We start from the raw sequence: 15,567 nt of genomic DNA, 5'->3' as shown, positions 1-15,567 counted from the left end.
TGTTTGCTACAGGGTAGGATAATAAGCACGTTGCCCTCGGTTTCGGTTCGCAGGTCATAGTGAGACACGGCGGTCGTGTAGACAGAGTGTGTGTCCTGTGTGTGTGTGTGTGTACCTGGACAGCGGAGGTGTACTGCTCCAGCCTGTTGTCGATCTTGGAGACCACGGGGGAGTGAGACGTCTTCACAGCGCTACTCACAAAGCACAAAAACGCACGAAAACACAGAGTTAGCCGAACGCTACGTTCAATAAATTTTTTCACTGATGAATGATACAATGTGTAATGTAGCGTGTCGAATGTGATGTGTTATGGGGGATGGGGAGGGGAGGGAGGGGGGTGGAGATGTGTTATTCCTTGAAGGGCAGTTGTGTGGAGGCGGAAAAACAATGAATGATGGGGTTTTTTCGGAAATGGCTTCTCGGGAGATCTGTGATCTGATTGGACGGATGCTTTTTTTTTGTTTTTTTTTATCAATGGAGATGAGTGTTGTTCACCTTTTCTGTGCAGACTTGTTCAGGAACTCGGCCCTTTCACCAATCTGGAAGGAGAGATTAGGAAAGCTTAGTACATTGGTCACACATGCAAATACAAACACACACACACACACACACACACACACACACACGCAACACTCTCATCTCCGAGCCAGTCTCCCATCCTAGCAGCCCTGCCTCCCATCATCCTCCCCCCCCCCCCCCCCCCCCCGCCCTCCCCCAATTCTACCTCTCCATCCCTCTCTCCCTTCTTTTCTACCACACCCATCACATCCTTGTTTAGACGGGAGACGGGGACGGGGTTTCTCCCCCCAGACCCAACGTGAGTGACTGTTCCGTCCTGTTCCGTGCTCCCTCGGTGTGGAGCTGTCTGTCACACGGCCAGGACAAGCAGCAGCAGCAGCAGCAGTGCTGGGGCCTCTTACAGGCCCTCTCCACCCCTGCTGCTGTGTGGGAACCTCCAACCACTGTTTATGATACACAACAACAGAGGCGTAGGGGGGGTTGGGGGGGGGCATGTGGGGGGGGGTCGAGGTGAGTGGGAGGGGGGTGGGAGAGGGGGGGCGAGCGTTCCTCAGCTGCAGAAGAAGCCCCCCACCCACCCACCCACCACCACCACCACCACTCCCCTCCCTCTCTCTCCCCCTCCCTCTCTCTCCCCCTCTCTCTCTCTCCCCCTCTCTCTCTCTCTTCGAGGAGGAAGGAGCCGTCCTCCCACTGTTCTCCGCTACTGAATGTGGGAGTTCCTAAAATACCCCCGGACAGGAAATTCCCCATTCTCAAGCCGCTCCCCGCAGCAGTGTTGCGCTGCTCTGCGCTTTCTTTCTTTTCTCTTTTTTCTCTTTCTAAGAGCTGCGTTCCACACAGAAGAACGTGGCTACAGTAATCCTATTAACCCCACGGTCCTCCGCAGCCTCCGCGGAGGAACAGGGTTCTTCTGGAGGGGAGTATCACTTCTTCGGGTCTCTCTGACCCGACAGTAACAGTAACGTCGACTGCGGTCGTAGTCCAGTCCAGATTGCGGGAGTGTGGTAGTGGATAGAAGTGGGTACGTGGGTATGTGATTTTACCACACAGAGGCGTACAGTATCTTGATATGGGCTGGACACAGCATGCAAGATGGAGGCACACACACCACACGCACCGCACGCAGCTATGAAAACAACTAGGAGAGAACTATGTTATTAGTACTGTACTTCACTAAAGTACCACGCCACGCCACTACACACCCCACATCACTGCACCACAGAAAAGCCAATTTCAATTCACACACACACGCACGCACGTACACACACACGCACGCACACACACACACGCAAAACCAGCGTCGCATGTTTGAGGTGACATGGCGACATACGTGTGCATGCATACCGTACCGTGGTACTGTAAACATGACACACACACACACACACATACACACACACACACACACACACACACACCCTGTACTGTGGTACTGTACCTAAACATGACACAGACACACACACACACACACACACACACACACTGTACCGTGGTACTGTACCTACAGTAAACATGACCACGAAGTAAAGCTGTGGGGAGGAACAGGAAGAGGAGAGGTTGTTAGCGTCGACCAACTGACCGCAAACAAGATTTACCAGAATCGAATCAGAAAACCTCAAAAACGATTAGAGGGAAACCCCCCTCCCCTCCTAACCCCCCCCCCCCACACACACACAGACACACAGACCGAATCAGACCAACTCAGGGTACGTTAGTGAGGCCAGATGGAAATTACCGCTAACTTAACTGTAATTCGATTTTTCTCCACTCTCACAAAGTCCCCCCTGGGCATTCCAATGCGTGGGGCGTTTAATCCAGCAACATCAGACCATTTATACACCGAGTCGACTACAACACACACTTTTTCCATTACAAATATTATCATTATCTGGGATAAGAGCAGTGTGGGGTTAGGGTTTTAAAGTGCTCGTATGCAGAGGAGAAAACAAACAAACAAAAGACACAACTGAGAATCCACAAACAGAAGACAAACACAACACAAACACAGTCAGCATGAACCCCGCGAGCGGCGTAGAGGTCCAGGAGAAAGGTCTTCTGACAGCGAGGGGGAGGACCAGACGGGCGAGGCGAAAGATCGCCGCGAAACACCCTTCGGCTATCCACTCTGTTGTTATGATTATCCTGGAGAACCTCGACATTTCTGCCATCCCTGTCTCGTCTGATCCTTCTCAGCCCTCTCCCTTTAATACGCACCTCGCAGAGAGAGAGGTCAGAGGTGAACGGTGAGAAGGGAAGGGAGGAGAGAGAGAGAGAGAGAGAGAGAGAGAGAGGTGTTTGGACCGACTGACCTTCAGGGAGGATCCGCGGGGGCTGACGCACTTGAAAGGCTTGGCCTCCCCGTCCACCACGTCCTCCACCTTCTGTCTCTTCTCCGCGGCCTCCGCTCTCCTTCTCTCGATCTCCTCCTTCATCGTCCTCTTCTCTGCCTGGAGGAGAAGACAGAGTTCAGGGTGAGTTACTGTTAGACGCGCACACAGGCAGAAGCACAGGCCCAGGCACACACACACACGCACATACACAGACATACGCACACGCACGCACGCACACACGCACGCACGCACACACACACACACACACATACATACATACATACATACATACATACACACACACACACACACAGAGAGAATCCCCCTCCAGGTTCACCTCTGTCCTACTTCTCCCTGGCCAGAGTTGTTGTTGTTTCTGTCCTGTAATTGGTAAGCCATGTTGTCAATACATGATTATTCTAGCTGTGAGGACTGTGAGGTAATCACCATGCCATCACCTCAGGGCTCTATCCGGGCCTCTGTGCAACCCCCCGTGCATCCCCCCCCCCCCCCCCACACCCCCCTCACCGCCGCGAAGCTGTCTCTCATCCAACCCCAGGCACACTTGGCAAAGGAGCAGGCCTTGTTCGCTCTAATTAGCCTGTTCCCGCTTCCCTCCATCTTTTAATTATGAAGCTCGGAACTCATTTACATCACAACGGAGGGAACATGGGGAGGAGGAGAGCGCGAGGAGGACAACACAGCACGGCCCGCGGTAGGTCGAAACCCACAGTGGCGCTACAGCTCGCTAACGGCCTGTGATCTGGAGAGGTTAAGACAGCAGCTAGCCTAGCGTTGCGTAGCATTAGCATAGCATAGTGTTTTGGCAGTTACCCGGGGACGCTGTACTGTACTGAAGTCAGTAAGTACTCAAAGCGGTAGAATCTAAAAAAAGGTGTTGGCACTAAGTACTTATGTGTTATGTGTCAAGTCGAGTGGGAACGTGAACAGACGAATAGGGGGGGGGGCCGCCGCCGCGTATCGTAAGACAGATAGCCGCGGAACGCTATGATAAGGGTGATAGTCATAGCGAAAGGGGTATGAGTGATGGCGTACATGAGAGCTACAAAGAGGATTCAAATGGGGGGGTGGGGGGGGGGGGGTGATAAGGCGTCGGTATGTTATGATAATGTCGTGGAAGGTGCCGGCGGGTCCGTGACATATGGGTGCTATCTCTTAACAGGTGTTAGGACTAAATCAACCTCACTGTCCTGAGGTGAGCGCGTGAGAGGGGGAGAGGGAGGGGGGAGGAGAGGGGGGAAAGAGAGAGAGAGAGGAGAGGGAGCGGGGAAAGAGAGGGAGAGAGAGAGAGACAGACAGAGAGAGGAGGGAGAGAGAGAGGAGGAGAGGGAGGGAGGGGGGAAAGAGAGAGGGGGGGGAGAAACTGAGACAGTTTTAAGGGGAGTCGGCAAAGGGAAAGGGAGAAAGGGGAAGGACAGAGCGTCAGGTGTCATTCCCCCCTCCCTCTCTTCTCTCTCTCCCTCTCTCTCTCGCCCCCTCCCTCTCTTCTCCCTCTCTCTCTCCCCCTCCCTCTCTTCTCTCTCCCTCTCTCTCTCCCCCTCCCTCTCTTCTCTCTCTCTCCGTCTGTGTTTCCGGGCCCTCCTACCTCCTCTTTGGCCTTCCTCTCGGCATCCTCCTGTTTCTTCTGCCTCTCCTCTTCCTCCAGCACCTTCCTCCTGTCCTCCCTCTTCCTCTTCAGCTCCTCCAGCTCCGCCTCGGCCTCTTGCTGCTTCTGCCTCATGCGCTCGAACTCCTCGCTCTCCGCGTCGTCGCGGCGACGCTTCAGCTCCTCCAGCTTCCGCTCCGCCTCCTGGCGCGCCGTGTCATCCTGCTCCTCCGCCGCCGCCGCCTCGGGCGAACGCACACTGCTGCCGCGGCTGGGACACACACACACACACACACACACAGATACACACACAGATACACACAGACGCAGGCACACAGACGCACGCACACACACACATACACACAGAGACACACACAGACGCACGCACGCACACAGACACATACACACAGAGACACACACAGACGCGCGCACACACACACACACACACACACACACAGAAGCGGGCACACACACACACAGACGCGGGCACACACACACACACACACACAAACAAGCGGCGTGTTCACATCTAAGGTAACAGGCAGTGTGAGGTTTCTCCCTCTAGGGAGTTGGATTAGATGACCCGTGTCAAACACAGCGGTTCTGCTCTAGAAAGCTGCGTGCGGAACAACAGTGTGTTTGTGCGCCGCGCTGACACGGATATGCATTTCAATTATCCTACGGACGCCTTGGGTGATACCACCACCACCACCACCACCACCCCCCCCACCCCAACACACACACACACACCCTCCCCCCCCCCCCACATACCCGTCTGTGTCTTGAATTCTGAATCATGATGACTAACGTTCTTTTCCGGTAACAGCATAAGGACTTTTTTTTAATCTGTGCTAGATGAAATAACACTAGTGCGGTTCTGTACAGAAACAAGTCGAGTCATTGTCTTTAACAGACGTTCAGTGTGGTGGTGGTGGGGGGGGGGCATCGTTCCAATTCTGATTCTGTCTGGGGCGGGGGGGAGGGTATAGAATTGGAGCTAGGGGCTAAGGTATAGAGGCTAGGGGCCTAGGGGCTAGGGCTCTAGGGGTCTAGAGGCTAGTGGGCTAGGGCCTAGTTTGGGCTAGGGGGTGTCTCCTACCTCAGGGTCCTCTCTGGTTTCCTGTGTTGCTTCGGTGGGGGACTCTCCCCGTGCATGCCTCCGTTCTGCTTCCTCTGCCCCTCGCCCTCGTCTCTGGCCCCGCCTCTCTCATTCACCTGCGGACAGAGAACCAATCACTGAGCGCCTGGGGGGCGGAGGTGGGGGGGTTGGGGGTGACGGAGGGGTGGGGGTGTGGGGAAAGGAATGCAAGGGTGGGGGCTGCTGCTGTGTGACATCAACAAACCATTCAGAGCAGTGACTCCACACTGTGAGAGAGAGGGTGTACGCCTGTGTGTGTGTGTGTGTGTGTGTGTGTGTGTGTGTGTGTCTGAGAGAAAGAGAGAGAGAAAGAGTATGCGTGTGTGTGTGTGTGGTGTGTGTGTGTTTGTGGTGTGTGTGTGTGTGTTTGTGTGGTGTGTGTTTGTGTGATGTGTGTGTTTGAGAGAAAGAGAGTGTATTTGTGTATGTGAGTCTGAGAGAAAGTGTGTGTATGTGTGTATGTGTGTGTATGTGTGTGTGTGTGTGTGTGTGTGTGTGTGTGTGTGTGTGTGTGCGTGTGCTCGCGTGCGTGCGTATGTATGTATGTGAAGGTTATGGGGTTGACGAGGGGGGGTCTGGGCAGGGATTTGTCTACCACAGCCCCACCACACAACAACCCCATGGGCCACTCTTTACATCACAGGCTCCACACCAGGGTAACACCAGGGTAACTTCCATAGGACCGGCCTGTATTATTACGCTGTCAGAGCAGAGCACTGTAACTACATGCAGTTATCCATCCCGCTACTAACAATTTGCGCGCTAACTTATTATTTTCCCCTCACTTTCTTCGACTTTGAAAATAGAATTGTCAAGCGGGTAAGTAGTATGTTCCATGACGGAAACCACCGCCACTTATCTGCAGCCTACATATTGTATACGGTATACTGATCACGGTTCAATACGAGTTAAATACATAGGGTTAATGTATAGTTATGGTGTGTTATAGAGAACGAACCAGGCATTTAAACATGGGACGTACATACTTGGTACACATGAATTGGGTCCCACTCAAATAGTGACTAGGTTTATGGTTTTAAAAACGTGACGAAAACGTGAAGAAAACGTAAAGGGAAGTCGTCACCACATCGGTTACCATGGAGTAGAGCCTGTGTAATGTGAAGGGGCTGTCACCTTCCTGTGGGTGGGTCTTGAGACAGACATGCAGGAGAAACACACAGTGACCGTGAAACGTGACCGTGAAACGTGACCGTGACCGTGACGTGACCCCGGCTCAGTAAACCACTCAGTGGAGCATGGCATTAAAACCTTATTAAAGAGTCGACCGCGCGACCGTGACCACACCTTATAAGACGGGGCTCTTATAAACCACCGGTTGGTTTCGACCGCACTCTGTGACCACACGGGGCGTCTGGATAACGTCCAATGTCTGGCACAAGTATTCATTTACTCTTCGACGAGAGGGGGGGGGTTCGTTCGTTCGTTTGACACTGAGTGTGTTTTTATTTTTTATTTGTTCTTTTTTTTTAGAGAGAGTTGTTAAGTATGATTTGTTAAGTATGATTTTGGATGAAAGAGCACCAGACATTGCCGTTATCCAGGAGTGTTTCAGTCAGCCTGTGCCTGGAACACTTCTAACCGTGCCGAAACTCTTACCGCCTCCCCGCCGTTCTCTGATTGGAGGATCTCTGCTACCTCAGAGTCTTCTTCTGGGTCTGCGTTCCCTACGGTTCTCTCCTCTAGCGCCTCTTTCTGTGCTACTGCAGGTTCGCCATCGTCTAACTGTCGTTCTAGAGACCTGTCTTCCTCTACCTCAACGCCGTCTACCTCTGCCTCCTCCTCATCATCTTCTTCCTCCTCCTCCTCTCCCTCATCTTCTCCGACCTCTCCCTCCTCTACCTCTGGATTGGCTGATTTCTCTACCTCGTGATCTGGGATTTTTACGTCATTTGATATCACTGCCGTGTCTTCTCCGACATGTTCCTAAGGAGAAGGGGATTGGAGGAGCGACACGTTCTTGTCAAACGAGACCAACAATCAGACTCTGGTGATTAGTGTGATTGTGACTGTGAATGCAATCAATGAATCAATAACCCATACCTCATTTTGCATGTATGACATGTTAGTTTTTTCCTCAATGGATTCCTATGGATGAATAAAGTGTATTTGATTGAACATTATTTGGTTGAAAAATGAAAACGAGGAATAAATGAAAGGAAAAATCCATAAACGGGGGACTAAACACTGACCTGTTCCCTCATGTAGGACCTCCTGGGTTTCTCCTCCACCACCTCCTCTTTCTCCTCCTCCTCCTCTTCCTCTTCCTGCTCCACCTCCTTCACCTCCGGGGCCACCTCCTCCTCTTCCTCTTCCTCCCTCTCTTCCTCCCTCGCCGCCACCGCAGGCTCCTCCGCTTCCTCGTTGTCGTGGTGACGGCCTCTGCGGCCGGCCGGCCTGACGTCTTCGGCGCTGTTCTCCCTGGCGACGGCGTGGTTACCGCCGCCGTTGTCGTCGGCGACGGCGGCGGTGGTGGTGGAGGCGGGGTCCTGGTCGCCCTGCCTCTCTAGAGCCTCCTTCAGGCGGCGCTGTCTCCGCTCCTCCCTCTTGGCCATGCGCTCCACCATCTCCTCGTCATCCCCTCCCCCCCCCGCGGAGGAGCTGGACACGGACACGGTCTCTGACGCACTGGGGGAGGGAGGGAGAGAGAGAGAGAGACTGTCACACTGGGGGAGGGAAGGAGAGAGAGACTGTCACACTGGTGGAGGGAAGGAGAGAGAGAGAGAGACAGAGAGTCACACTAGGGGAGGGAAGGAGAGAGAGAGAGAGACAGAGAGTCACACTAGGGGAGGGAAGGGGGGAGAGAGAGAGACAGAGAGTCACACTAGGGGAGGGAAGGGGGGAGAGACAGTCACACTGGGGGAGGGAAGGGGGGAGAGACAGTCACACTGGGGGAGGGAAGGAGAGAGAGAGACAGTCACACTGGGGGAGGGAAGGGGGGAGAGAGAGACAGTCTGTCACACTAGGGGAGGGAAGGAGAGAGACTGTCTGTCACACTGTAGGAGGGAAAGAGAGAGAGACAGGCTGTCACACTGGGGGAGAGAAGGAGAGAGAGAGACAGTCTGTCACACTGGAGGAGGGAAAGGGAGATAGAGACAGACACCTGGAAAGAGGGTTTGAAAGCGGGTCTGTCAACACGTGTGATGATTGACTTCCTTAGTCTAATGTATCGATTGTAAGTCGCTTTGGAATAAGGCGTCTGGTAAATGCCAAAAATGGAAATGGAAAATGTAACACTCACACAGAGGGAGAGTGAGAGAGAGAGAAAGAGAGAGAGACAGACAGAGATAGATGAGGCTGTCAACACTCACACTGAGAGAGAGAGACAGAGAGAGCGAGAGAGAAAGAGAGAGGAAGAGCAAGTGAGAGAGAGAGAGAGAGAGATAGACCGAGAAAGACAAGAGACAGAGACAGAGAGAAAGAGAGACAGATGAGAGAGATGAGGGCCGCGATCAACTGTCTTTTGCCATCCATGCAGGACTCTGGGGGAGCTTTTAGAAACTGACTCTCTTCTCACGGCTCATATGGGCAGAACGGGGGGACGGGGGGGACGCAACAACGATTGAAGGGGGTCACGGACCGCCAAACCCTCTGTGAGTACAACAACAATAGCGTGAGAGGATCAATACTGTCACCACTGTTGACATCCCCACTGGTTGACATCGTCCACCAGGGAGAGAGAGAGAGGGGGACACCGCAACGCTGTGAAATATGTCACCACAAGTGAGTCAACACTGCAAACACTAAGACAGAGACAGAGAGAGAGAGAGAGAGAGAGAGAGAGAGAGAGAGAGAGAGAGAGAAGACACGAGCGCCTATGTGCATACTGTCCTACTGAAAGAGAGGAGACAGAGAAAGAGAGACACAGAGAGAGAGAGAGAGACACAGAGAGAGACACACACAGAGAGAAAGACAAACAGAAAGAGAGAGAGAGAGAGAGAAGACACCAGCGCCATGTGGATAATGTCTTACTAAAAGAGAGGAGACAGAAAGAGAGAGAGACAGAGAGAGAGAGAGAGAGACAGAGAGAGAGACAGAGAGAGAGAGAGGAGACCACAGTATTGTGGTCCCCGCTGAGAGAGAGAGAGAAAGGGGAGAAAGTACCACATCATCATCAATCAATACCGGCTTACTTAGAAACAGAGCAGACACAGACCAGAACACAGCCGAGACAGGGCGACGCGAAAAACAGACACATCAGTATCAATTGACCTCATTGGATGATCTCCCTCTGGCACGGCTCCACGGAAGAATCCTCGAGTTTAAAAGTCTTTTTTTAGGACACGGCTCTAGAGCGGTTGAGTAGCTCCTCGCTGTTTTCTCTCTCTCTCTCTCTCTCTCTCTCTCTCTCTCTCTCTCTCTCTCTCTCTCTCTCTCTGTCTCTACCCCCCCCCCCCCCCCCCATACCTCTATAATGACTGACATGCGTTTCACACGTGGGTCTGCCCTCTCGCCGCCTCACACATACCTCCAGAGGGTAATGCATGCTGACCGAACCGCCTGGCAGAGGTTTAACGCCGCGTCGGCAACAATCGACAATGGCCGAGCCCTGCGTCTGATGATCGCAGGGTCGGAGGACAATCCGGGGCTTGTCTCGATCGCCGCAGGAAACGCCTGTGACCTCATAGAGAGGAAACGTCGGCGCGTACAATGCCGCTTCTGTGGACTGGGACGTCGGAGCGGCCTACGGCTTGAGTGTGTGTGTGTGTGTGTGTGTGTGTGTGAGTGTGAGTGTGAGTGTGTCTGTGTCTGTGTGTGTGAGCGTGTGTGCGTGTCTGTGTGTGCGTGTATGTCTGTGTGAGTGTGTGTCTGTGTGTGTGTGCATGCGTGTACAGTGTGTGTGTGTGTGTGTGTATATCTGTGTGAGCGTGTGCATGTGCACGTGCATGTGCATGCGAGTACATTATATGTGTCCATGTGTGTGTGTCCACTTCCATTCTTCTGACCTCATCCGAGACTGATATGAGGGCGTGGGGCAGCTGTTTATGACCGCTGGGGGCCACAGCTCAGCGGTTCTGAGTGTGTTCTATGAGAGAGTGTTCTATGAGAGTGTTCTATGAGAGAGTGTTCTATGAGAGAGTGTTCTATGAGAGAGTGTTCTATGAGAGTGTTCTATGAGAGTGTGTTCTATGAGAGAGTGTTCTATGAGAGAGTGTTCTATGAGAGAGTGTTCTATGAGAGAGTATTCTATGAGAGAGTGTTCTATGAGAGTGTTCTATGAGAGAGTGTTCTATGAGAGAGTGTTCTATGAGAGTGTTCTATGAGAGTGTTCTATGAGAGAGTGTTCTATGAGAGAGTGTTCTATGAGAGTGTTCTATGAGAGAGTGTTCTATGAGAGAGTGTTCTATGAGAGAGTGTTCTATGAGAGAGTGTTCTATGAGAGAGTGTTCTATGAGAGTGTTCTATGAGAGAGTGTTCTATGAGAGAGTGTTCTATGAGAGAGTGTTCTATGAGAGAGTGTTCTATGAGAGAGTGTTCTATGAGAGTGTTCTATGAGAGAGTGTTCTATGAGAGAGTGTTCTATGAGAGAGTGTTCTATGAGAGAGTGTTCTATGAGAGTGTTCTATGAGAGAGTGTTCTATGAGAGAGTGTTCTATGAGAGTGTTCTATGAGAGTGTTCTATGAGAGTGTTCTATGAGAGAGTGTTCTATGAGAGAGTGTTCTATGAGAGTGTTCTATGAGAGTGTTCTATGAGAGAGTGTTCTATGAGAGAGTGTTCTATGAGAGAGTGTTCTATGAGAGAGTGTTCTATGAGAGTGTTCTATGAGAGAGTGTTCTATGAGAGAGTGTTCTATGAGAGAGTGTTCTATGAGAGAGTGTTCTATGAGAGAGTGTTCTATGAGAGAGTGTTCTATGAGAGAGTGTTCTATGAGAGTGTTCTATGAGAGAGTGTTCTATGAGAGAGTGTTCTATGAGAGAGTGTTCTATGAGAGAGTGTTCTATGAGAGAGTGTTCTATGAGAGTGTGTTCTATGAGAGTGTTCTATGAGAGAGTGTTCTATGAGAGTGTTCTATGAGAGAGTGTTCTATGAGAGAGTGTTCTATGAGAGAGTGTTCTATGAGAGTGTTCTATGAGAGAGTGTTCTATGAGAGAGTGTTCTATGAGAGAGTGTTCTATGAGAGAGTGTTCTATGAGAGTGTGTTCTATGAGAGAGTGTTCTATGAGAGAGTGTTCTATGAGAGTGTTCTATGAGAGTGTGTTCTATGAGAGAGTGTTCTATGAGAGAGTGTTCTATGAGAGAGTGTTCTATGAGAGAGTGTTCTATGAGAGAGTGTTCTATGAGAGTGTTCTATGAGAGTGTGTTCTATGAGAGAGTGTTCTATGAGAGAGTGTTCTATGAGAGAGTGTTCTATGAGAGTGTGTTCTATGAGAGTGTGTTCTATGAGAGAGTGTTCTATGAGAGTGTTCTATGAGAGAGTGTTCTATGAGAGAGTGTTCTATGAGAGTGTGTTCTATGAGAGTGTGTTCTATGAGAGAGTGTTCTATGAGAGTGTTCTATGAGAGTGTTCTATGAGAGAGTGTTCTATGAGAGAGTGTTCTATGAGAGAGTGTTCTATGAGAGAGTGTTCTATGAGAGTGTTCTATGAGAGTGTTCTATGAGAGAGTGTTCTATGAGAGTGTTCTATGAGAGTGTTCTATGAGAGTGTGTTCTATGAGAGTGTTCTATGAGAGAGTGTTCTATGAGAGAGTGTTCTATGAGAGAGTGTTCTATGAGAGTGTGTTCTATGAGAGAGTGTTCTATGAGAGAGTGTTCTATGAGAGAGTGTTCTATGAGAGAGTGTTCTATGAGAGTGTTCTATGAGAGAGTGTTCTATGAGAGAGTGTTCTATGAGAGAGTGTTCTATGAGAGAGTGTTCTATGAGAGAGTGTTCTATGAGAGTGTTCTATGAGAGAGTGTTCTATGAGAGTGTTCTATGAGAGAGTGTTCTATGAGAGTGTTCTATGAGAGAGTGTTCTATGAGAGAGTGTTCTATGAGAGAGTGTTCTATGAGAGTGTTCTATGAGAGAGTGTTCTATGAGAGAGTGTTCTATGAGAGTGTTCTATGAGAGAGTGTTCTATGAGAGAGTGTTCTATGAGAGAGTGTTCTATGAGAGTGTTCTATGAGAGAGTGTTCTATGAGAGAGTGTTCTATGAGAGTGTTCTATGAGAGAGTGTTCTATGAGAGAGTGTTCTATGAGAGTGTGTTCTATGAGAGTGTTCTATGAGAGAGTGTTCTATGAGAGTGTTCTATGAGAGAGTGTTCTATGAGAGTGTTCTATGAGAGAGTGTTCTATGAGAGAGTGTTCTATGAGAGTGTTCTATGAGAGTGTTCTATGAGAGAGTGTTCTATGAGAGTGTTCTATGAGAGAGTGTTCTATGAGAGAGTGTTCTATGAGAGTGTTCTATGAGAGAGTGTTCTATGAGAGTGTTCTATGAGAGAGTGTTCTATGAGAGAGTGTTCTATGAGAGAGTGTTCTATGAGAGAGTGTTCTATGAGAGAGTGTTCTATGAGAGTGTTCTATGAGAGAGTGTTCTATGAGAGAGTGTTCTATGAGAGAGTGTTCTATGAGAGTGTTCTATGAGAGAGTGTTCTATGAGAGAGTGTTCTATGAGAGAGTGTTCTATGAGAGTGTTCTATGAGAGAGTGTTCTATGAGAGAGTGTTCTATGAGAGTGTTCTATGAGAGAGTGTTCTATGAGAGAGTGTTCTATGAGAGAGTGTTCTATGAGAGAGTGTTCTATGAGAGAGTGTTCTATGAGAGTGTTCTATGAGAGAGTGTTCTATGAGAGTGTTCTATGAGAGAGTGTTCTATGAGAGAGTGTTCTATGAGAGAGTGTTCTATGAGAGAGTGTTCTATGAGAGTGTTCTATGAGAGAGTGTTCTATGAGAGAGTGTTCTATGAGAGTGTTCTATGAGAGAGTGTTCTATGAGAGAGTGTTCTATGAGAGAGTGTTCTATGAGAGTGTTCTATGAGAGAGTGTTCTATGAGAGTGTTCTATGAGAGTGTTCTATGAGAGAGTGTTCTATGAGAGAGTGTTCTATGAGAGAGTGTTCTATGAGAGAGTGTTCTATGAGAGAGTGTTCTATGAGAGAGTGTTCTATGAGAGAGTGTTCTATGAGAGAGTGTTCTATGAGAGAGTGTTCTATGAGAGTGTTCTATGAGAGAGTGTTCTATGAGAGAGTGTTCTATGAGAGAGTGTTCTATGAGAGTGTTCTATGAGAGAGTGTTCTATGAGAGAGTGTTCTATGAGAGAGTGTTCTATGAGAGAGTGTTCTATGAGAGTGTGTTCTATGAGAGAGTGTTCTATGAGAGAGTGTTCTATGAGAGTGTTCTATGAGAGTGTTCTATGAGAGTGTTCTATGAGAGTGTTCTATGAGAGAGTGTTCTATGAGAGAGTGTTCTATGAGAGAGTGTTCTATGAGAGAGTGTTCTATGAGAGTGTTCTATGAGAGTGTTCTATGAGAGAGTGTTCTATGACAGAGTGTTCTATGAGAGTGTTCTATGAGAGAGTGTTCTATGAGAGAGTGTTCTATGAGAGAGTGTTCTATGAGAGAGTGTTCTATGAGAGAGTGTTCTATGAGAGAGTTCTATGAGAGAGTGTTCTATGAGAGAGTGTTCTATGAGAGAGTGTTCTATGAGAGTGTTCTATGAGAGTGTTCTATGAGAGAGTGTTCTATGAGAGAGTGTTCTATGAGAGAGTGTTCTATGAGAGTGTTCTATGAGTGTGTTCTATGAGAGAGTGTTCTATGAGAGAGTGTTCTATGAGAGTGTGTTCTATGAGAGAGTGTTCTATGAGAGTGTTCTATGAGAGAGTGTTCTATGAGAGAGTGTTCTATGAGAGAGTGTTCTATGAGAGAGTGTTCTATGAGAGAGTGTTCTATGAGAGTGTTCTATGAGAGAGTGTTCTATGAGAGTGTTCTATGAGAGAGTGTTCTATGAGAGTGTTCTATGAGAGAGTGTTCTATGAGAGAGTGTTCTATGAGAGAGTGTTCTATGAGAGAGTGTTCCATGAGAGAGTGTTCTATGAGAGAGTGTTCTATGAGAGAGTGTTCTATGAGAGAGTGTTCTATGAGAGAGTGTTCTATGAGAGAGTGTTCTATGAGAGTGTGTTCTATGAGAGAGTGTTCTATGAGAGTGTTCTATGAGAGTGTTCTATGAGAGTGTTCTATGAGAGTGTTCTATGAGAGAGTGTTCTATGAGAGAGTGTTCTATGAGAGTGTGTTCTATGAGAGAGTGTTCTATGAGAGTGTTCTATGAGAGTGTTCTATGAGAGAGTGTTCTATGAGAGTGTGTTCTATGAGAGAGTGTTCTATGAGAGAGTGTTCTATGAGAGAGTGTTCTATGAGAGTGTTCTATGAGAGTGTTCTATGAGAGAGTGTTCTATGAGAGTGTTCTATGAGAGAGTGTTCTATGAGAGAGTGTTCTATGAGAGAGTGTTCTATGAGAGAGTGTTCTATGAGAGTGTTCTATGAGAGTGTGTTCTATGAGAGAGTGTTCTATGAGAGAGTGTTCTATGAGAGTGTTCTATGAGAGAGTGTTCTATGAGAGAGTGTTCTATGAGAGAGTGTTCTATGAGAGTGTTCTATGAGAGAGTGTTCTATGAGAGTGTTCTATGAGAGTGTTCTATGAGAGAGTGTTCTATGAGAGAGTGTTCTATGAGAGAGTGTTCTATGAGAGAGTGTTCTATGAGAGAGTGTTCTATGAGAGAGTGTTCTATGAGAGAGTGTTCTATGAGAGTGTTCTATGAGAGAGTGTTCTATGAGAGTGTGTTCTATGAGAGAGTGTTCTATGAGAGAGTGTTCTATGAGAGTGTTCTATGAGAGTGTTCTATGAGAGAGTGTTCTATGAGAGAGTGTTCTATGAGAGAGTGTTCTATGAGAGAGTGTTCTATGAGAGTGTTCTATGAGAGAGTGTTCTATGAGAGTGTTCTATGAGAGTGTGTTCTATGAGAGAGTGTTCTATGAGAGAGTGTTC

The 15,567-nt window shown here is 48.9% G+C and overlaps 1 protein-coding gene across 1 annotated transcript in view; it reads right to left on the bottom strand.

Annotated features, from left to right (window-relative positions):
- Positions 1-115: 115 nt before the first annotated feature.
- Positions 116-15,567, bottom strand: part of LOC308175647 (uncharacterized protein) — a gene marked incomplete at its 3' end in the record, with an annotated part of 27,006 nt that continues 11,554 nt past the window's right edge. Inside the window, exons 3-8 of the mRNA XM_080551275.1 lie at positions 7,804-8,239; positions 5,555-5,670; positions 4,456-4,726; positions 2,829-2,966; positions 496-539; positions 116-191 (exon numbers count right to left, since the gene is read on the bottom strand). Coding sequence (XP_080407401.1) covers positions 116-191; positions 496-539; positions 2,829-2,966; positions 4,456-4,726; positions 5,555-5,670; positions 7,804-8,239 — 1,081 coding nt within the window. The remainder of the gene's footprint in view (positions 192-495; positions 540-2,828; positions 2,967-4,455; positions 4,727-5,554; positions 5,671-7,803; positions 8,240-15,567) is intronic.

The sequence above is a fragment of the Nansenia antarctica genome (genome assembly GCF_963989245.1).
Source record: "Nansenia antarctica genome assembly, contig: SCAFFOLD_532, whole genome shotgun sequence".
In the NCBI taxonomy this organism is placed as follows: Eukaryota; Metazoa; Chordata; class Actinopteri; order Argentiniformes; family Microstomatidae; genus Nansenia; species Nansenia antarctica.
Note: the sequence above shows the minus strand (reverse complement) of the source record. Positions and strands in the feature narration are given on the sequence as shown.